At 31.7% G+C, this 23189-nt stretch overlaps 1 protein-coding gene and 1 pseudogene across 4 annotated transcripts; both read right to left on the minus strand.

The window, feature by feature from the left end:
* Positions 1 to 976: 976 nt before the first annotated feature.
* LOC111315316 (protein BASIC PENTACYSTEINE6-like) lies at positions 977 to 4049 on the minus strand. Of its 4 annotated transcripts, none has more exons than XM_022916949.2 (4): positions 3995 to 4049; positions 2844 to 2895; positions 2549 to 2723; positions 977 to 2392 (listed from the first exon to the last, which is right to left on the minus strand). In XM_022916949.2, the coding sequence occupies exons 3-4, from the start codon at positions 2615 to 2617 to the stop codon at positions 1451 to 1453; spliced, it is 1011 nt and encodes a 336-aa protein (XP_022772684.1). In that variant the 5' UTR covers positions 2618 to 2723; positions 2844 to 2895; positions 3995 to 4049; the 3' UTR covers positions 977 to 1450. The 4 variants fall into 4 exon arrangements, with proteins under 4 accessions (XP_022772684.1, XP_022772683.1, XP_022772681.1 ...); XM_022916948.2 differs by having other exon boundaries at positions 2844 to 2906; XM_022916946.2 differs by having other exon boundaries at positions 3882 to 4049.
* A 2058-nt stretch (positions 4050 to 6107) lies between these two features.
* LOC149513008 (uncharacterized) lies at positions 6108 to 22680 on the minus strand (annotated as a pseudogene).
* Positions 22681 to 23189: the final 509 nt, after the last annotated feature.

Raw genomic sequence — 23189 nt, forward strand, 5'->3', positions numbered from 1 at the left:
AAGATAAAAAAAATAAAAATTATAATTTAAAGGTGACACATGGATTTTTATTTTTATTTTTTAGATTACTACGAGATATAATAAATTATTTAATTAATTTGTTCTTATAGAGCGATGAGTGATGAGAAAATGTTGAAATTAGTTATCCATGGCTGATTTTGGTTACGATGGCATCTTGTGATCTGACACGGACTGAACTGAACTATTGTATTGAGACATAGATTGACGTTTTTTTTTTTTTTTTTTCTAAATTACTTTGAACTAGTTTTGTAACGGTCTCCCAAAAAAGATTTACGATAAAATTCATAAAGTTTATTATTAAAAATAAATAAATCAAAAATAAAATCAATAAATTAAAAAATTTTATTACGTAAATTAAATATGCGAAATTTTAATAAATTTTGATATATTTATTAAATAAATATTTTTAATTACAATATTAATAAAGTTTTTATCAGTGAATAAATATTAAATAAATTTGAATTATATATAATTTTTTTAATTTTTTTTATATATTATTGATATTCATATAAAATTTTATCTATCTATTAATTTAAAATTTTTATTAAATTATTTATTTATTTATTTTTAATAAAAAATTTTATGAACTTCGATTACAGAACATCTATGTTTTGTCCCTTACATGTCTGGTCTGCGTTGGAGTACTGTTGTGTCCGAACAAAAAAATGTTTCGGATGATGAATCAAAATTTGGATTTACAAAAAGATGTTGAACAGACCTTGAAATTGAAAGAAAAAAGATGAAAGGTTCAGAGTTCAGACATTTTTTTCCTTTATCCTGGAAAAGTGGTCGGAAAAGTTGACATCCCAATATCATTTTACAAGAAAGCCTGATTCTCGGAAGAAAAACTGATAAATGATCTAAACTGACCAAACATGAAACATATGATGGAAGATATAAAGGCTAGGTTTCGTGATCTCAAGAATCCAAGCAAAATGATCAACTTGACATACCGTTTAGGGAAGGAAATGGATGGATTGATTAAGCTTACAAACTGAAATTTCATTCAAGTACAACAAAGACGTTTGAGGCACAATATAGTTACAGGTAACATAGTGGAAAGGTGACACCCCCATCATTTCCAAGGTTGGATGTGGCAAAGAAAATGAAGAAAAGAAAATGGATGAGTCATATCCTTCATCCTCTCTTCAACTAGTCACCCCTTACTTGTACTAAATGCAGACATCAATTCATAAAATGCTAATGGAGGATCGATGCAGGCGAGAGAGAGAGAGATCTGAGGGGCCACTTTGAAGTAAACCCCAAATTATGTTGGCATTTCCCACCTAGTGATCCTCACTATGGTTATTTTCAAATCATTTATTTTTCCTCCACTGCTAAAATGACTAAAGACAAAAACATGAGCATCACATGACTCTTCTCTATTTCTCCATTACCTATCCCATTTGCATTTGGCATCTTAAACAACCTACTTGATCGTGATGTAGCGGTTTGTCCCATGCTTGGCCCAATGGTCCTTAAGGTCAACAGGATTGGATAAATCATGACCTTCAGCTGCAAGCCGGCTAAGCAGCTTGTTGAAAGCACTTCCACTCATCTTTCTGCCACCAATTCGGGCATGTTTTTTGTTGGGAATTGCTGGCAAAGGATACATTGACAAGGTGGTTGTGCAACATGAAGATTGCCATCCCCCGTTTCCCCATTTATAGCACTGTCTAAGGACTCCAGTGCAGGAACAAACAGGTGGTGACATGGTTGATTCATCAAATACAATTTGATTCAACCCCAGATCCTGACCTTTCCGATCGGACTTGGTTGCCACTAGCTGTTTGTTGAGATCATCACCCCCACCACCCACATCTTGTCCACCCTTCCATTCATGTGACTTGCCAAACATAATCTTATTCAAATCCTCATTCTCTCGTTTCACCTTTTTTGGAGGTTTTGAAGCCTTCTTGTTAGATGCAATTACCTTGGCCTCTTTTGCTCGTTTACCCTGTCTTGACTTTGTACCATCAGAGGTTCCTGGTGTCACTGGTAGGGTGTCAGTTGAATGCATTTCCCTTGAATTGTAAGGAGCTTCACTAATGTGGGGCAGATGGTGAACGTTTTGCTGTGGATGTTGCATGTGCTTCAACCCACGCGAGATTTGGCACCCTGGTGGACAAGAGGACATATTACTAGATGCCAAGGAGTTCTCTCGATACTGAAGATTTGCTATGGCATTATCACGTTCCAATATAGCACTATTTCTCTCAGCAATTGCAGCATCTCGCTGCAAGAAAGCCATATCTCTCTCAGCAATAGCTGCCTTTTTCTCAGATAGTGCTAAATTCCTTTCTTGAATAGCTGCATCTCTTTCAGCCATAATGGTCATTATCTGCTTCATTGACGGCTGATGCATCAGCCACTGCAACAATAATGCTCGTAAAAATTATCATCATGGACAGAAGTTCTCAGAAAATGCTGAAATTGAACACATTAATCACAGAGGGGATTTTATTCATTTATGTCATTCTACATCACTCCAAGTATCTATAATCTGCAAAAAACAGCCTAAAGATACCTGACCCTGAGCTGGTCTATACTGATCTGTTTTGAGTCTTCCATTTTCACGATGCCCACCATCATCCATTGGAGACCCCAAAAAATTGTTGAGGTTGACAAAAAAGTTTCAAAACTCTGCTGTGAGGGTGGTATTCAGTCAAGTAAGCATCATATCACTTTGGGAGAAGAAAATCCTGTATATCAGAAAAGGTGGAAGGGGGAACTATTCAGCTTATGCTATTAATAGCAAAGAATTACTCCACCCCTATTAGAAAATTGCTGATATCACCCCACAAAAAATGCTATGTTCTTACCACGGAAAGGTGTATGAAGAACAGAAACCCATCCTCTGGTGGTTGATCTTCCCTGAATAGGAACTGATGCATAAATACATCATCAAGAACAAATGAAACAAAAGTTTAAACACCAATTATTCTTCACTTATTAGCAATGATTCTATCCGTTCCATAAGATTCATTTCCTAGTTTAGTCGACAAGTTTATCACCCTGAATTAGGCAACTAGCCTTCAGCAAATCAGCCTTATGGCTCTATCCATCGTATCAAACATACAAATCAGTCAAAAGGGTTCCCAAAGTAGAATCTTTGGAGGCAAAACCATCTCCTCTCCCTATATCTAGAGGCCAATTGTGTAGACATCAACCCATAAAAAGAACTCTGGCCTTAATAATTGATAATTATAGTTGAAATTCGATTTTAAATCCAATGCAAGTAAGCTCACCACCTTCCCTTTTCCTCCCTTATTTCCTTCCAGGATTAAAATATAGATTCTGTAAATAAAAAGATACTAATAACAATATTTGACACTTAAAAAACCAATTTTCACATAATACTTAAAGTATACTACTTTACTACCTTAAATTTGTATTTGCAGCTAAAATTTTCAGGCAAGACTTGAATAAATGTGCAAAAAACTAAAGACTTCCAATTATCTCATAAGACCAACTAAAAGGCCAAAATTTTCCACAAGTCAAAACACTCAAAAAAAGAAAAATGTTTTTCCATTCCTAAGCTAATACCATAAACCACAAAAGCATCTAAATCTTAGCAGCAAGCTAGAACATAAAATAATCTTAAGCTCAGTTCCAAAGCTATTTTAAACAACCCAATTCATAAAACAAGCTTAAAACCCTAGAAATGAAAAGTATGAAGCCAGTCAAACCAAGCTGCCCTTGCTCCCACAAAGCACCAACCACAAAACTTAATCAAAACCAGCTAAAGTAAAAGCAGAAAACACTAAAACTAAGAACAATTAAGATGGTTTTAAAGCCAAACCGTTGATCAAACAAAAAAAAAAAGTGGGTCTAGTTGAGAAGAAGAAGAAGAAGCCCACCAGTTGAAGAATTTCAGAGTAAAGTGATGGGAATCAAAACATAAATTTGGGAAGATAGAAAATCTGTGGAAAGGAAGAATTGAAGAAGGAAAGACAAAGGAATTTTTCCTTACTTTTTGTGTCCTAAAGGGGTTTTTTTTCAGATGTCTGACTCTCTTGATTTTCCACTGTTGTCACGTTGTCCCGCGAGTGGGCTAAAAGCTCACAAGTAGCACCAATAATCAAGACCAGCGCCTAGGAACTCTCCCCAGCTCCTAGCCGTTTGATGAAAATTTGAAGTCTCTAAAACGCTGTCGTTCAAAGTTCGTATATGTGAACCTCCAATTACATTGGCTGCCTTGAGCTAAAACGGGCGTCAAATTGTCACTGCTCCGTTCGCCAGACGTTCAAACATTGACCATAACTTAGCCAACCTTCTACTAAGCATGTATTATCGGTTTTAATTGAATTAACGAATGAAATTAATTAAATTAAATTAATTAATTGATTATCAATTTAATTTTGATTAATTATCAAAATAATTTTTAAAAGTTTTAATTTTTAATTAATTAATTAAATTTAAAAATCCAATTAATCAAAATTTAAATTTAAATATTATAAAAAATATATATAATTAAAAATATATGAATTTGTTCATTTTATTTTAAATTATTAAAATTTTTAATTTAATATTTTTGTTTGATGGATTTATTTAATTTATTTCATATACGAAAAAATAAAAATTTAAAATAAAATTTAACTCAATATATTTTATTATTCGATTAATCAAAAAAATTTATCAAATATATCAAATTGATTTTAATCGATTAATTTTTAAAATTAAAAAATTCAAATCGATTAATAAAAATAAAATAATATAATTCAATTTTAAATAATTCAATTTAAAATTAATTGAATTGATCGAATAAACACTTCAATAATTAAGAGCTCTTTAGATCTTGTCTTTATATATATATATATATATATATATATATATATATATAATGAAAGAAAAGAGGAAAATGTTTTGGATATTTTTTGGTTAAAAAAAAGATATATGATTACTAATAGATTAACTTAGTAATTTGTATATTTTAATTTATTTTATATTAAATATATCGTAATTCATATTAATATCTCAAATATAAAATATATTTTTTAATTTTATCAAATTTATATCGGATTTTATTAATATTTAAAATAATATATCTGTTATATGTTTTTATCATATCATGGATGATATTTCAAACCCACTATTGAAGAGAAAACAGAAGAGGGCTCCACCCTCATCAACAATGCATTGCACGTAGCTTGTAAACTTCCCTGTCTTAAACATTACTTTTTGTCTATAATCGTGAGAATCACAGGAGAAGGCAAATTATAAACAGTTATAAACATGAAGCAGCGCCAGTTAACACGACTTCAATTCGACAGAAGCAGATGCCTAAGAGCTATACAGGAACTTTGTGTTGTAGACGAGTTAAAAGAAAACTGTGTAACCTCTCAAACCCTTTGATCTCCTCATTATGGAATGGAGACTAATGCAAATCCCACAATCCATGAACTTGCCTGCTACTGCTATTCCTTGTATTCATATTTCCTGCAATTAGATATGGTAGCTCATCAAGGAACACGGACTCAAGGATCCAAGATTAAGATCCTAAATGTTAACTTCTGCGAGAAAGACAAAAGTAATCACATATGTGATTATAACAAATCTCCAGCTCAATTCATTACTCCATAACTGATTTAGAGTTTATTTAGATAAGTAGTGAAATTAGCTCCGATAATAATTAAAATAATAATAAAAGTTATTATAGTTATTACCGAAAAATAAATTATTGTAGTTACGATTGAAAAAAAAAATTATAAAAAAATTTATGTTGAATGAATTGGAACCAATATTTATATTTAATTGATATTACGATGAACTTCATTGCTTCATATTAAAGATGCGGTGAAATCCAAAGCCCCCACTTAATAGGTCATACATCCAGACAAATACAATTAGGATGAAAATTGCAAATCCAACTGATTCTGATTAGTGCTAAAACTGCAAACATCTATTTGGTTGTTGAAAAACATATAGCCAGGACAGGAAACACGTAGCACCAACAATTTGGTGGTTGATGACTGAAAGATTTTCTAAAACAATTCTTCAAATGCCCTTCCATGCAAAAGAACCCAAAATTATGACTAAGCCTATGATTAAATACCATCAAAACAAGAAAGCAGTGTAAATGAAGCACCATTAATGGATCTAATCAATGTTTGCCTTCCTCTCTATGCTTGATTTTCTGGGGATGAGTGCACCAATTACAATGAACATGGCACCTGCAATCCACTGAAAAAAACACTCATCATCAGAATACGCATGTTACAGAGTTAATCGCTTAAAAACATGCGTACTTATTTGGGTTCCAATACTTTTTAAGCAAAAATATATCACCATTTTGTTTTCATATCAGAATAAAACTCATCACTAGAGCAAAACTCCATAAAAACATTTATCAAACGACTTGAATCCAAATTCCTGCTCTTCCTTGCCTTCTTAAGTATCATAAAACGCAAAAAAACAAGGCACTGCTACATAACACAAGATAAAAGCCTAATAGACAAAGATTATGGATGACTGTAGACACCAACTTGTGTTCGGCCCAAGTAGGTCCATCGACATTTAGGCTTAATTGGGCCCAAGTAGATCATTGAAGTCCAAGCCCAACTAAGCTCATTTGTATTCGGGCTCAAATGGGTCCATTGACATCCGAGCCTGATCAAGCCCATTGACATCCAAGCCTGATTAGATCCATTGGCGTCTAGGCCCAATTAAGCCAATTCTTGCCCAAGTCCAATTAGATGATTTTTTAAGTTGATTATATTATACCGTATTATTATTATTTATATTTATATTTATATTTTTTATTTATATTTATATTTATATATTTATATATTTTTTTTATTTTTTTTTTTACTACTTTCTTTTTTTGTTTTAATCCACATGTGCACAAAAGAATGAATCATGATCAGAATCCTTTGGTCATATTCAATCAATGATTGCTAAAATTTTGGACCTAAAATCTCGTATGGACAAAATGCAATCTCAGGATTCAAGCCTGGGATTAATTATATCCGTTTCTTAAAATCATTCTTAAGGATGCCTATAGATTAGACTAATTTCTACTCAAAAACACAAAGAAAAATTGGGAGAATTCTGGGAAATTTTGGACATAAAGGGTTCTGAAAGGTTAATTATGGGGTTTTGGATTTAATTTGTAGTTCTGGTGTGATTCTAGGTTTCTAGAGGAAAATTTAAGGTTGTAGAGGGTTCGGGGAAGGTTTAGAGCTATCTAGAAATTTTTTTGGATTTTTTTAGATTTTTTTGAAAGTTTTTTTATTTTTCTAGGTTTTTTTAAGAACACTGAAATTTTCAGTGAAATTTTTCGGTGAAGGTTGAAGTTTTCGGTGAGATTTCGGTTAGATTTTCAGAATTTGACATGTTTTCCAGAAATTGATGGGTTTTCTAATTTTTTGTTGAATTTTTTGACGATATTTTTAGAAACCAATGAGATTCTCAGTTTTCAGTTGAATTTGCAAGTGGATTTTCTAGAGAGAAAACAGAGGAAAAATCAATAGAGAAAGAAAGAGGAAAATGCTTCTAAAGAAAAATGCTGAAACTTGACTTTGATACTGTAGTTGAACAACGTTGTTTTAAATAAGCTAGAATCCGCACGTAAACCTGGTAACTCACGTACAGACCTGTGCTTTAACCCGATCCGATCACATGTTTTCTTTTTTTCATTTTATTTTTATTTATTTTATTTTATTTTATTTTATTTTAGTTTTAAACTATTTTTTATTATTTCCAGGTTTTACTTTTAAAAAAAAAAAAAGTTATTTCTGCCATTTCCATTACAAAAAAATATATATAAAAAAATAAAAAAATAATTCTTAAAAAAAATCTTTCAAAAAAAAAAAAGAAACAAATAGTTTTAAATAGACAATAATAATTTTTATCCTCTAAATTATTGGAGGAGTGCTTTGAAGTAAGTTTTACCAAACTATTGGAAGGCTTTACTAATTTTTTTGAAAAAAATTAATAAATCCGATGATGGAACCTCTTCAGAGTGAAACACTAATCTCCATAAATACTCTTGAGGTGAAAGAATTATCCTAGATTGCTACTAAATTATTAAGATAATAAAAATCAATAGAGAAAGAAAGAGGAAAATGCTTCTAAAGAAAAATGCTGAAACTTGACTTTGATACTGTAATTGAACAACGTTGTTTTAAATAAGCTAGAATCCGTATGTAAACCTGGTAACTCGCGTGCAGACCTGTGCTCTAATCCGATCCGATCACATGTTTTCTTTTTTTCATTTTATTTTTATTTTTTTCATTTTATTTTATTTTATTTTAGTTTTAAACTATTTTTTATTATTTCCAGGTTTTACTTTTTTTTTTAAAAAAAAAAGTTATTTCTGCCATTTCCATTACAAAAAAATATATATAAAAAAATAAAAAAATAATTCTTAAAAAAAATCTTTCAAAAAAAAAAAAAGAAACAAATAGTTTTAAATAGACAATAATAATTTTTATCCTCTAAATTATTGGAGGAGTGCTTTGAAATGAGTTTTACCAAACTATTGGAAGGCTTTACTAATTTTTTTGAAAAAAATTAATAAATCCGATGATGGAGCCTCTTCAGAGTGAAACACTAATCTCCATAAATACTCTTGAGGTGAAAGAATTATCCTAGATTGCTACTAAATTATTAAGATAATAAAAATCAATAGAGAAAGAAAGAGGAAAATGCTTCTAAAGAAAAATGCTGAAACTCGACTTTGATACTGTAGTTGAACAACGTTGTTTTAAATAAGCTAGAATCTGCACGTAAACCTGGTAACTCGCGTGCAGACCTGTGCTCTAATTCGATCCGATCACATGTTTTCTTTTTTTCATTTTATTTTTATTTTTTTCATTTTATTTTATTTTATTTTATTTTAAACTATTTTTTATTATTTCCAGGTTTTACTTTTTTTTTTAAAAAAAAAAGTTATTTCTGCCATTTCCATTACAAAAAAATATATATAAAAAAATAAAAAAATAATTCTTAAAAAAAATCTTTCAAAAAAAAAAAAGAAACAAATAGTTTTAAATAGACAATAATAATTTTTATCCTCTAAATTATTGGAGGAGTGCTTTGAAGTGAGTTTTACCAAACTATTGGAAGGCTTTACTAATTTTTTTGAAAAAAATTAATAAATTCGATGATGGAACCTCTTCAGAGTGAAACACTAATCTCCATAAATACTCTTGAGGTGAGAGAATTATCCTAGATTGCTACTAAATTATTAAGATAATTTTAGGGTTAATTTTCAATATTAAATTATTTGGCAAAAATCATAAAAATGATCAAAGCTTGGATAATTTAAAATTAAACTGGTACCATCATTTAGATGTGCATTGTGGGAGTGCTACAACTTTTCCCATGCGTAATCGACTCCCGAATCTAACATCTATTTTACAGATCAGATTCAATTAGATGGTCAATCACACCTAGACAAAAAAGATTGGTGGTGACTCCTCTAATCCAAATCTAACGGTAGGTCCACGGATCTATATATTATAACAGTTTGACGACTCTACTGGGACATTGAGAGTCAAGCCATGAAATGACTTCTTATTATCCAAGCCTTGCTTAATAAGTTTGAAATTATTTTTTATTGCTTATATATGCTCTATTATTTATTTTCCTTATGTATACCTACTCATATTTACTTAATTATTTATTTATTGTATATATATTTATCATACATTTGCATGTGCATAACATAAGCCCTCCACCCGGGCTCTACCTTTAGGAGGGAGTGAAGTACCTATGCCCTCGTGAGATTTCATATTTTCGTATGAGATTGTGAAATACACCCACTCAGATTGAACCATTTTCTTTTGTAACCTATAATGAATGAGGATTGGAGTATTTTACTAGTCACCATGATGTAGGGAATAATCTGGGAACCTTTTAGAATTAACCCAAATCATATATAGTTAACTTTAAGAGCCCAACCATAGATAGAGCCTTATCCTCCCACCTTTTGTAGATAATCCAAAATTCAAGGTCATGTTGTTATCTTAATTGCTATGTGATGTTTATTTTATGTTTTATTGAAGCGATTAACTAATCTCTTTGCCTTCTTTTATTTCTTTTCTCTTTTGTGCATATTCATAAACATATTTACAGATTGCATAGTATTCTTGCCCCAAAGCTATTTCAACAAAAGCCCTTATGGATTTCATGGAACGTTAGGTTTGCACCTCATCTACATTGTTTAAATGTGACTTTCCCCTAGATGTAAGGATGGAATCAGAAAAAAGGTAACTAAAAGAGAGAGATTGTTTGCCACTGGGTTATATCCCTATACTATTAGAAGAAGTCTGTCTGCTCTTCAAACATAATGATCTAAAAAGCTTATCAGATATATAGAATAGTATAACCCATTCAAGGCAATAGGCTTTTTGTGAGAAGTTTGGGCACATTGCATATCTTATGTCAGTGGAGGTTGACTACTCACTTATCGGGGTGTTGGTATAGTTTTAGGATCCTTCATACCAATGTTTTATCTTTAATGAGGTTGATCTAGTAGTAACAATAAGGAGTACTCAACTCTAGTGGGTATGCATCTATTGTATCCAAATAGAGTATACATGAAGAAACACAAATCAGAAAGTCATAGAAAGCTAGGTCAGATGTTAAGAGTAGAAAAAAAGATCATAGATTTATACATTCGAGAGAAAAGAGATCAGAAGGGTATTTCATAAGAGGTTTTTTGGGATTTTATTATCAAGCCATATATGGTTGGTCATTTTCTCCAAGGTCTTAGGACACATTGAGATAGAAGTGGTGGATTTATTTGAGCAGATTAAAAAATGGTGTATTCCTTCACCAGTTATATTGGTAGAAACTATTAGATCTTTGAATTTTTGTAAGCAGATGGATAATGCACGTTTCATAGATTGCATACCCTTATTATTTGTATGGATGAAAAGTCATTTTGAATGTAAGAAAAATATTTTTATCAAACTTTATTTCTACACTAGGAGTTTAATTAGGGAATTCTACCAGAGCACTTGGCTAGAAAATAAGACTAAAAAAAAAGTGAAAATGTTTGCTACAAAGGCTCAGAGTTGGTCAAGTAAAATGGTTAGCTTCATGCATGGACAGGAAACCTATATTGTATCAATGTGAAGATAAGACAGGGGTTTCACTTTTAGGTCTATAGGGGTCAACAAGTTATACACCATTGATTATAAGGAGATAGCATAGAGCTGAACAGTTTACTCTTATGACCTGTAAGCTCAGCCAGTTTGACTACTCATACAGGGAGCCTGAAACTTTTTAGAAGATTGATGCATGATTAAGGCCTGAAAAAAACCTAAATGAATAAGCCCAGGGTCGTTCACTGATAGAGTCACTCAGAGGTATCTGATTTAGAAAAATAAAAGGTGTCAAAAAATTACATTTATGCTTCAGGATCTTCATTTGCCAGTGGGTCAAGAATCAAACAAAAAGCTTTTAGAGTTAGAGCGTGAAATGGAAAAGGAGAAACTAAGACAAGAAATTTTGAAACTGTAAGAAAAAAAAGACCAATGGCAAAATAAAGTAAAAGAAATTAGAAATTCAAGTTCACAGGAGTTTCAAGGAGTACAATAAGACCCAAAAAGTTGTTAGAGAATGGGATGATACCTTCAAGAAGTTGAAAGAACTGTAACAAGAGCATAAGAGATTGTGATACAGGTGCAAGCTAAAAAAATAAATAACATAAAGTTCGCTCATAAGAATGAAAAATTGAAAAAAAAGAGTGCCAAAATAAAAGAAAACTTCATAGAAATTGAGCAGAAGAATCAGGCGCTTGTAGATTACATTTTAACTTTGACATTGAAGTTAAATGAACAAAAAAATTATGTTAAAACCCTCATGAAAAGCCACAAAAAACTATCCTATCAGGTGTGGTATGGCAAAAGAGAAAAGTTTAAAGATAAAGATACATAGAGCACCTCACAGCTCAGATAGGCAAGGCCGTGATCTAAGTAGCTGAGATGACGAAAAAGACTGAGGCATTGAGAGCTTCGATCACACCAGCAGGAGAGCATGGAAAAAGGCTGTTAAACTTTATTGAGGCTAAGGATCAGTATGAGTAAGTTAAGCATTTCTATAAAGGGATAATATTAGGTTTGATGTAAAATAGACTCTTGTGGAATAAATGAAAGTTTTTTTTGTTGGATTTTTTCTAAGGGGCAAATATTTTTTTTTTTCATGCATTTACATCACACTCATTCATTCATTCATTATCATAACAACATCATTGAATCTTCAATCATGGCACTAAGGTGTAAGAATAGCTACACATCAATACAATACTCGAGCTCAAGCTAGAAAGATGGAACATGACAATATAGGCTGCTTTGAAAGGATAAAAAAGTTGAGCAAGATTTTAGAAACTTTAGAAAAGATGAATAGAGGAAAATTGATGGAAGAAGATACTTCATAAGAAGCTACTGAATCAACATATCTTTTAGGCTTTGGTCCATAACAAACTCAAACTGTCCCAATATTTCAACCTCAACAGGTAATTTTTTTAAAATACAATTACCTGGGAATGGCTTATGCACCTGGTCATGAAAATATTCAAAGTTATGACAATTCTGTTTATGCTAAAAAGATAGCTAAACCTATTCAACTCTTTACTGTAGATGAAGTAAAAAAGAAAGAGAAGCCACAGGCAACTGTGCCCTTAGAGAGTTCTAAAACTGATTAGGCCATGAGCAGACTTGAGGAAAGATTAAAAGCTATAGAAAAAATTGATTTTTATGGATCCATGGATGCAGTGGGACTTTGTTTAATACCAAACGTGGTGATGCCACCAAAATTTAAGGTACCAAAGTTTGAGAAATATAATGATACTAAGTGTTCTATCACACATATCACCATATACTATCATAAAATGACGGCACATGCTAATAATGAGAAATTACTTATGCATGTGTTTTAAGATAGCTTAACTAGGTCTGTAGCGGGATGGTATGTTCAGTTAGATAAGACTCAAATAAAGACTTGAAAAGATCTGACTTGATTTTTTATTAATCAGTATCACTATATCATTGACATGGCTCATAATTGTCTTTCCCTACAAGTAATGAAAAAGAAGGCATCTGAATCTTTCAAGCAATACGTTTAAAGGTGACGAGATGTAATTACCCAAGTACAACCTCCTTTGATGAAAAAAAAAATTATTTTATTATTTGTGAGTACTCTAAAGTCACCCTATTATAAAAGAATAATAGAAAATGCGACTAAAAACTTTACTGATATGGTAATTTCAAGAGAGATCATAAAAAATGGTAAGCTTGAAGGAGATGAGTCTTTCAAAAGAGTATCTAAGAAAAAAGAGAGTGAAACTCAAGCTGTGAGTCTTGAAAGGTAGTAATTCAAACACTACTCTTGATCTACTTACCCTACATACCATCATATGATAAATAATACTTCGCATCTCCTTACCAATCAATCACCCGACCATCTTATCCATCTTCACCAAAATCTTTTACACATTCAGTCAGTACCATCAATAATGCTTAAGAACCACGAACCAGGGAAAAACCTACTTTTGATCCTATACCCATAAGTTATACGGAGCTATATCAAAAGTTTTATAAAAACCATTTAATTGCTCATGTCCCTGCTAAGCAATTTGAACCTCTTTACCCTAAATGGTATGATTTTAATGCTTACTGTGACTACAATTTTGGAATAATGAGATACTCTACTGAGAATTGCTTGCCTTTCAAGCATAGGGTATAAAATTTGATCAAATAAGGGTTGATAAGCTTTGATACTGGTGGAAGTTTAGCACCCAAAGTCAATGGAAACCTTTTGCCTAGTCATACAGTTAACACTTTAGATGCAGGTAAAAGACATGTGAAAAGAATAGTAGAATAGCTTAAGATGCCACTTAATCAGCTATATAAAGCCTTATATAAAGCTGGAATGATACAACCAGTGGCTTTAGATACTTATGTGGGGAGATGCATCCCAAATTAAATATATAAGTATCATGGCAGGACACCAAGACATTTAATTGATATCTGTAAATAATTTCACTATGAAGTTTAGAAGCTGATGGACTTTTACCAGATAGAGTTATATGAAAAGTTAAGAGCTTCATAAGACATTATGGTGGTTATGACTGATAGATGGGTGTCGAAACCTATCATTGTATGTTATAAAGAGAAGTCATAATCAACTGGGAATAAGTTCGTTCCCAAACTAGTAGCTCTCAAAGTTTTACACCTATTTCCTTATAAAGATAACAGAGCAATACCTTGGAGATATAAATGTGAGGTGATGCCTCAATGATAATAAATGTTGAAAGCTGAAACTGCCAATATAACAAGAGTAGGGGGAATAAACAGAAATGGAAGATGTTATGCTCTGACAATTTCAGAAAAAGAAAAAGAGAAGCAAATAGAATAAAAAACTTCAAAGAAAGATGTCTCGAAGTCTGTGCCTAAAAAAGAGACCTGTGAGTTTTTAAAACTAGTCAAGTATAGTGAATACTTCGTAGTGGAATAATTGAATAAGATGCCAGCTAGGATTTATTTATTATCACTTCTTTTAAACTCTGAACTACATCATAATGCCTTGTTAAAGATATTAAATTAGGCTTATGTGACCCATAATATATCTATGAAGTATGTGAATCATTTGATAGGGAATCTAGTGGTGCCACATCACATATCTTTCAGTGATGATGAGATTTCACCTGAAAGCAGAAGAAGCACCAAGGCGTTGTACATAACTATCAAATATAAGGGCCATATAGTAGCTAAGGTCTTTATTGATAATGGATCAGCTATTAATATCATACTTGTGTCTACTCTAGCTAAGTTGTCTTTTGATATGTTACATATCCAAAATAGTTAAATGATGATCCGAGCATTTGATGGGACTAGACGAGAAGTCTTGAAGGATGTTAAGTTACCTATACAGATCGGGCCATATGTCTTCAACATAAAATTTTAGGTTATGAATATCTCTCTATCATATAGCTGCTTATTAGGAATATATCTACAAGACAGACATCATTCCTTCCTTATTAAATCAAGATGGACAACCGGTGATTGTCACTAAAGAAAAAGATCTATTAGTGACCCAACCCATAAATGCCCTATATATGGAAGCAGTAGAAGAATCATTAGAATGTTTTTACAGATCCTTTAAACTTGCTAATATAGTAGGTGAATGGCTTACATTTAGCAGGATTGTGATTAATCAAATTATTAGCAATGGCTAGAGTATTAGGTTTGGTTTGGGTAAAAGCCTTCAAGGGATAAAAGAACTTGCAAAGATAGAGGATCACAATTACAGGTTAGGATTAGGTTATGAGATGGAAGAATTACAAAACAGTGATAAAATGGTAAAAAAATGGGCAGATAATCTTTCTTCGATTAAATGAAACTTTCAGTCCTAGAGGATACATGCATCAGGGAGCTGAAGAGAACACAAAAGAAGAACCAAAATGAGAGAAAACTTTTGCTAAGTTATTCATTCACATAGTGGATAATGAAAGTCAAAATGAGGAAGCTTTGCTTTACCCCAGTCCGTCGGGATATGAATTATAGAATTGAATGGTCATTCAAATGCCTGTTGTTTCTAATTTTTCATCAATGTAATCACATCTCCTAAGTGCTTATGCCTAAAAGTATTGGGATAAACTCTTATGTTTGGGCCTTTTATTTTTCATTATGTCAACAAAAGTAAGAATATGCATTTTATGCATTTCTTCCGTTCCATTCATCACACTATCAAAATTTCTTGCCAATATTTTCTATTCTATTAATTTTAAGGTCCTCAAATGAATGTGAAGGTAATCATGACAACGATCCAGGGTTTAACTTTAAAAATTTAATTAATACCGATGAACTTGATACTAAAGAAGATTATAAGGAATACACTTTGTCTTCATGAGGCTAATTGAGCAGAAAAATAAATCAATTGAACCTTATCAAAAAATTGTTGAATTAATTAATTTGGGTGATGTCGAGAATAAAAAAAAGTTAAGATTGGTACTTCACTCTCAACAGTTGACTGACAATAATTAGAGAATTTACTCCAGAAGTTCGTTCATGTATTTGCCTGGTCCTACCAAGATATGCCTAGACTCAGCACTGAAATAGTGGAGCATAGGCTACCATTGAAGCCAAAATGCAAATCGATACAACAAAAGTTGAGAAGAATGAAATAGGAGATGCTGTTAAAAGTCAATGAAGAAGTTAAAAAGTAATTTGATACAGATTTTCTGAAAGTGACCATGTATCCTGAATGGATAGCTAATATAGTACATATTCCCAAAAAAGATAAAAAAGTACAAATATATGTAGATTATCAAGATTTGAATAGAGCTAGCCCAAAAGATAACTTCTCTTTACCTCACATAGATATACTGATAGACAATATGGCCTGACATTCAATGTTCTCTTTTATGGATGGATTCTTCGATTATAATCAAATAAAGAGAGCCTAAGATGATACGAAAAAGACCACATTTATCACTATGTGAGAAATTTTTTGCTACAAAGTTATACCTTTTCAACTAAAAAATATCGAGATAATTTATCAAAGAGCTATGGTAACCTTTTTTGATGATATGATACATAAAAAGATTGAAGTATATATGGATGACATGATTACTAAATCTAAAAAAAAAAAAGATCATGTAGTCAATCTCAAAAAATTATTTGAAAGGTTAAAGAAGTTCCAGCTCAAATTAAATTCGACCAACTGTACATTCGAAGCCAGGTCAGAAAAATTACTAGGATTTATAGTTAGTGAAAGAGAAATAAAAGTTGACCCAGACAAAATTTAGGCCATCTAAAATCTATCCCCTTTAAGTACACAAAAAGAAATTCGAGGTTTCTTAGGTGGATTGAACTATATTTTTCGATTCATTTCTTAACTCATTTTTAAATGCGACCTTATTTTCAAACTCCTTCGAAAGAATAATCTTGGGGAGTAGAATGAATAATGTCAAGAAGCTTTCGATAAGATCAAACAGTACTTATCAAATCTTTTAATATTAGCACCCTTTTATTCTGAAAAAATCATTAATTATATACATAGTCATACAAAATGAATCAATGGGCTGTGTGCTAGGCCAACAAGATGAATCTGACAAAAAAGAGAGCTATTTATTATTTGAGTAAAAAATTCATGGAGTATGAGTCTAAGTATTCATCATTAGAGAAAATATGTTATACTTTAGCTTGGACAGCTAAAAGACTCAGGCAATACATACTTTACCATGCAACTTGGCTCATAGCTAAATTAGATCTTATCAAATACATCTTCAAGAAATCATCACTATAAAAAAGAATCGTAAAATGGCAGATGATACTTTCTGAAAGTGTCATTGCTGAATTCTTGACAGATAGGGCTGCTGATGATTATGAACATATGAAACTTGATTTTTCAGATGATGAACTAACAGCCATTTCAGAGTTAAAAAAAGATGATGATAAGGAAGAGATATGGAGAATGTATTTCGATGGGGCTACCAATGCCATAAGACATAGGATTGGAGTAGTCTTAATATATCCAACGGAGCACTACTATCCTATTATAGCAAGATTGAATTTCAATTACACCAATAATGTAGCCGAATATAAGGCTTGTGTTATAAGGTTGCATGCTACTTTGGATAAGAAATTGAAACATTAAGGGTGTTTAGGGATTCAGTTTTAGTTATTTATCAACTTAAAGGTGAATAGGAAACAAGAGATTCCAAACCCATCCCTTATCACAAATACATCTTAGAGCTATGCAAATAATTTAAAGTAATTCGATTTAAACACTTACCTCATGAAAAAAATCATATTATAGATGCCTTAGTTACCTTGATTGTAATGATATAGATTAGTGATACTATAAAAATTCAGCCTATCAAATTAGATATCAAGGATGTACCAATCCATTGTGATAACTTGAAAGGGGAAGAGGACGGCCACCCCTACCACCATGATGTTATACGATATTTAAAGAATCAGCAGTACCCAGATTAAGCAACAAAAAATGATAAGAAAATATTGAGAAGATTGACTATGAAATTTTTTTTGGCTGAGAAAATTCTATACAAACGAGGTAAAGACCAAGTGTTATTCTGCTGTGTAGATACTTTTAAGGCCAAAAAGATTATTGAGAAAGTTCATAATGACGCATGTGGAGCACATACAAATAGGCATATAATGGCAAGACAAGTTATGCGGGCTGGATACTACTGCTTGACAATGAAAAAAGATTGCATTGATTATGTTCAGAAATGCCACAAATACCAGATTTATGCTGACAAGATTCATATTTCGCTTAGTGCTTTACACGTCATAACACCTCTTTGGCCATTTTTTATGTAGGGTATGGATGTCATTGGTCCTATCACATTAAAAGCCTCAAATGAGAATAAATTTATTTTTGTGATGATTGATTACTTCACTAAGTGGGTCGAAACTATTTTTTTCACAACTATGATAAGATCAATGATATGTAAATTCATCAAAAAAAAAATAATTTACAGATATGAGCTCTAAAAAAGAATCATCTCAGATAATGCAAAGAATTTGAATAGTAAGATAAGGCAAGAAGTATGTGTTCAATTTAAGATCAAATACCATAATTCAACTTCATACCTTCCAAAAATGAATGGGATAGTGAAATGTACAAATAAAAACATCAAAAGGATTTTAGAGAAGATGATTGAAACATATAAAGACTGGCACAAAAAATTATCTTTTACTCTACATGCATATCAAATTTCTGTTCACACCTCTACTGGGGTAATTTTTTTTTCCTTGGTTTATAGGATAGAAGCTATATTGTTAGTAGAAGTAGAAATCCCATCGCTAAGGGTCCTAAAGGAAATAGGATTAGAAGAAGCTAAATGGATTCAGGAATGTTATGAACAATTAAACTTTATTGAAGAGAAGAGATTGACAGTACTGTACCATGGCCAATTATACCAAAGGAGAATGATGAGAGCTCATGACAAAAAGGTCAAACCTCGTTAGTTTTGAAAAAGAGAATTGGTATTAAAAAGAATTCTTTCAAGTCAGCATGATGATAGAGAAAAATAGACCCTGAATTGAGAGAAACCATATATTGTAAAAAGAGCCTTTTTATGAGGAGCCTTGATCCTGTCAGAAATGGATAGAGATGTACTTCTCAATCTTGTTAATTCTGATGCAATGGAAAAGTACTTTACTTAATATAAAAAAAAGGTTCAAGTTGAAAACCCGAAAGGGCTACTTAAATCCAAAGGAAGAGGTTCGGGTTGAAACTTTGAAAGGTAGCTTGAATTGAATAGAGTATGGTATCACTTAGAAGGCATACCAGGGATAGTGAATTTCAAAGAGCTTTGAGGTGTCGGGGTATCATATCTTGATTGAGTTTTTCAAGAAGATCTAATCATTTATTTTTGATCTCAACTCAGTCCTGGTCACTTTATTCTGACTCGTGATTTCATCTCAATCATGTGCTCTTGGCTCAATCCAGATCACTTTTTATGATTCGTGGTTTCATCCTAATCATTTATTTTTTATCTTGACTCAATCTTAGTCACTTTATTTTAACTTGTGATTTCATTCCGATCACATGATTTGTGGTTTCATCTTGATCATTTATTTTTTATCTTGACTCGATCTTGGTCACTTTATTTTGACTTATGGTTTTATCCCAATGACATGGTTTATGGTTTTATCCTGATCATTTATTTTCAACCTCGACTCAGTCTTTGTCACTTTATTTTGACTCATGGTTTTATCTCGATCACGTGATCTTAGCTTAATTTAGATCACTTCTTACAATTCGTGATTTCATCCCAATCATTTATTTTCTACCTCAACTCGATCCTGGTCACTTTATTTTGACTTGTGATTTTGTTTTAGTCATATGATTCGTAGTTTTATTTCGATCATTTATTTTTAACCTCGACTTAGTCCTAGTTACTTTATTTTGACTCGTGGTTTCATCCCGGTCACATGATCTTGGCTCAATCCAGATCATTTCTTATGATTCATGGTTTCATCTCGATCATTTATTTTTGACCTCGATCCGATCTTAGTCACTCTATCTCAACTTGTGGTTTAGTCCTGATCACTTGATTTTAGTTCAATTTAGGTCATTTTGCAAATTCAAAAATTATACTTGATGCGACTCGAATAGAGTGGGTGTCTAGGTCTTTACAACATCCATGTCTAACAAGGATGCGTAAAGAAGGATAGCTGTAGACACTCATTTGTGTTCGGGCCTAAGTAGGCCTATTAACGTCTAGGCCCAACTTGACCCACTTATGTCCGGGCCCAAATAGATCCATTGACGTCCAAGCCTAACTAGGCATATATATGTCAAGCTCGATTGGCTCCATTGACGTTCGAGTCTGATTAGGCCCATTGACATCCGGCTCGATTAAGCCCATTGATGTCTAGGTCCGATTAAATCTATTGACGTCTAGGCCCAATTAGGCCCATCCTTACCCAGGTCCAATTAGATGATTTTTTAAGTTGATTATATTATATCATATTATTATTACTATTATTATTATTATTATTATTATTTTTATTATTATTTTTATTTTTCATTTTTTTTTATTTTTTTACTGCTTTCCTTTTTCGTTTCAATCCACACGTGCACAAAAAAATTAATCATGATCAAAATCCCTTGGTCATATTCAATCAATGATTGCTAAAATTTTGAATCTAAAATCTCGTCTGGACAGATTATAATCCCAAGATTCAAGCTTGGGATTGATTCTGTCCATTTCTTAAAATCATTCTTAAGGCTACTTATAAATTGGACTAATTTCTACACAGAAACACATAGGAAATTTGGGAGAAAAATATTAGGAGGATTCTGGGAAATTTTGGGCAAAAAGGGTTTTAGGAGGTTAATTCTGGAGTTTTGGATTTAATTTGTAATTCTGGTGTGATTCTAGGTTTTTAGAGGAGAATTTAAGGTTGTAAAGGGTTCGGGGAATGTTTAGAGTTATCTAAATTTTTTTTTGGATTTTTTTCAAAATTTTTTGTGTTTTTTTGAGTTTTTTGAAAAACATTGAATTTTTTGATGAAATTTTTTGACAAAAGTTGAAGTTTTCAACAAGATCCCGACCAGATTTCCAAAATCCAGCACATTTTTCAGAAACCAATAGGTTTTCTAGTTTTCGATTGAATTTTTCGACGATATTTTCAAAAATCTGTGAGATTCTCAGTGTTCGATTGAATTTATCGATGAATTTTCTAGAGAGAAAATAGAAGAAAAATCAGATAGAGAGAGAAAAAGGATGAGGTTTATGAAGGAAAACGTTGAAACTTGATTTTGATATTACAGTTGAACAACGTAGTTTCAGATAAGCTAGGATTCGTGCCTAGATCTGGTAACTCGAGTGCAGATTCGCGCTCCAACCCGCTCCGATCGCAGATTTTTCTTTTTTTATTTTATTTTTATTTTTATTTTATTTTATTTTAACCTATTTTTATTATTTTCTAGTTTTACTTTAAAAAAAAGTTATTTTTGCCACTTCCATTACAATATATATATATATATAAATAAAAAAATAATTCTTAAAAAAAAATCTTTCAAAAAAAAAAAGAAAAAAATAGTTTTAAATAAACAATAACAATTTTTATGCTCTAAACTATTTGATGATTATTTTGAAGTGAGTTATACCAAACTATTTGGAGGTTTCACTAATTTTTCTAAAAAAAATTAATAAATTCGATGATAGAGTATTTTTAAAATGGGATACTAATCTCTATGAATACTTCTAAGATGAGAGAATTATCTTGGATTGCTACCAAACTATTGAAACATTTTTATGGTTAATTTTTAATATTAAACTATTTGACAAAAATCATAAAAATGATTAAGGCTTGGATAATTCGAAATCAAACTGGTATCATCCTTTTGATGGACGTTGTGGGGGTGCTATAATATTTTTCATGCGTAATCGACTTCCGAACCTAACATCTGTTTTGCAAATCAGATTCAATCATGTGATTAATTACACCTAAACAAAAAAAATTTATAGTAATTTTTTTTAATCTATGTCTAACGATAAATCTACAGATCTATACATTATGACAATGACAAAACTAATCATAGTTAGGATGTTAGGAACAATGTATTTCAAGGGTTTTTCGTATTCTTCTAGAATGATTTTGGACATCCATAGGAAACTTCCGTGCCACCAAAAATAGCAAACAAGCAAAAGTTGAGAGAAAAATTTCGCATCACCTTGCTTCTGTGTGTAAACTACATCCAATTATACACATATGCTGATAAGGTTAAGTTGCAAATTTACCAATCCCTCCAACAGTTAAAAGACACAAACCTTTTACTCGTCCTCAGTCTTAAACAACTATCCTAGTGATGCTACCAATTGATGAGTAGTCTTCACTTTTCACCTTGTTCTTGTTACTGGTAATTGTTGAGATATTCAACTATCAATTCATTATTTTGGTTTGTTGGATGGCTTACCTTAAACGATAATCGTTCGTCGAACAATAAGAAACCGGCAAGACCAGAAGGGAGGAAACTAGTAGGCAAAATTCGTAACTGTAGCTTGAATGGTTGAAAGAGCTTTCAAGCTGTTAACGTAACATCCCCACATTACAACGTTGAAAATTACGACCAGACCATATCTAAACATCTGGAAATTTTAAGAAACATTCAGTCACGATCAGTTACAGTGCCATTAAACAATGGGATCACTTGACAGTCCATGAAATCGATGTAAAATTCATGGGTGATTTACAAATCAATGTAAGATTAAATGTATGAAAAACGGATTGTTCTCTACAGGAATGGTGGCTGCTGCAATGCAGCGTCGTTTTATGCTAACAAATTTCTACGGAGTGCTCCAACTGGCCCAAAATTTAGCTATCGTAGTCCCTTCAGCCAGAAGCCCAGACTACAACATTACCATGTGAGCTAAGGCCCAATAAAATCGACCATATTTTATTACTTTAATAATTAGTATTACGATTATGATAATGATTAATTCATGTTGCTACAGACCATGAAAATTGTTAATATATTTTTAATTTTAATTATTAAAATTTAATTTTTATATTTTTAAAAAATATGAAAATTATCATTTAAACTTACCTTAAGTGAGAAGATGGTGAGATCCAACTATAAATCCTATGTGTGAGTTTTTTGCTGGTTTTTTGTTTAATACAAAAGTTGAAGGGAATTACTTACTTTATTCTACAATCAAGATATACTATAAT

This window comes from Durio zibethinus, chromosome 20, assembly GCF_047325235.1.
Source record: "Durio zibethinus cultivar Kanyao isolate XHJ-2024 chromosome 20, ASM4732523v1, whole genome shotgun sequence".
Lineage (NCBI taxonomy): Eukaryota > Viridiplantae > Streptophyta > Magnoliopsida > Malvales > Malvaceae > Durio > Durio zibethinus.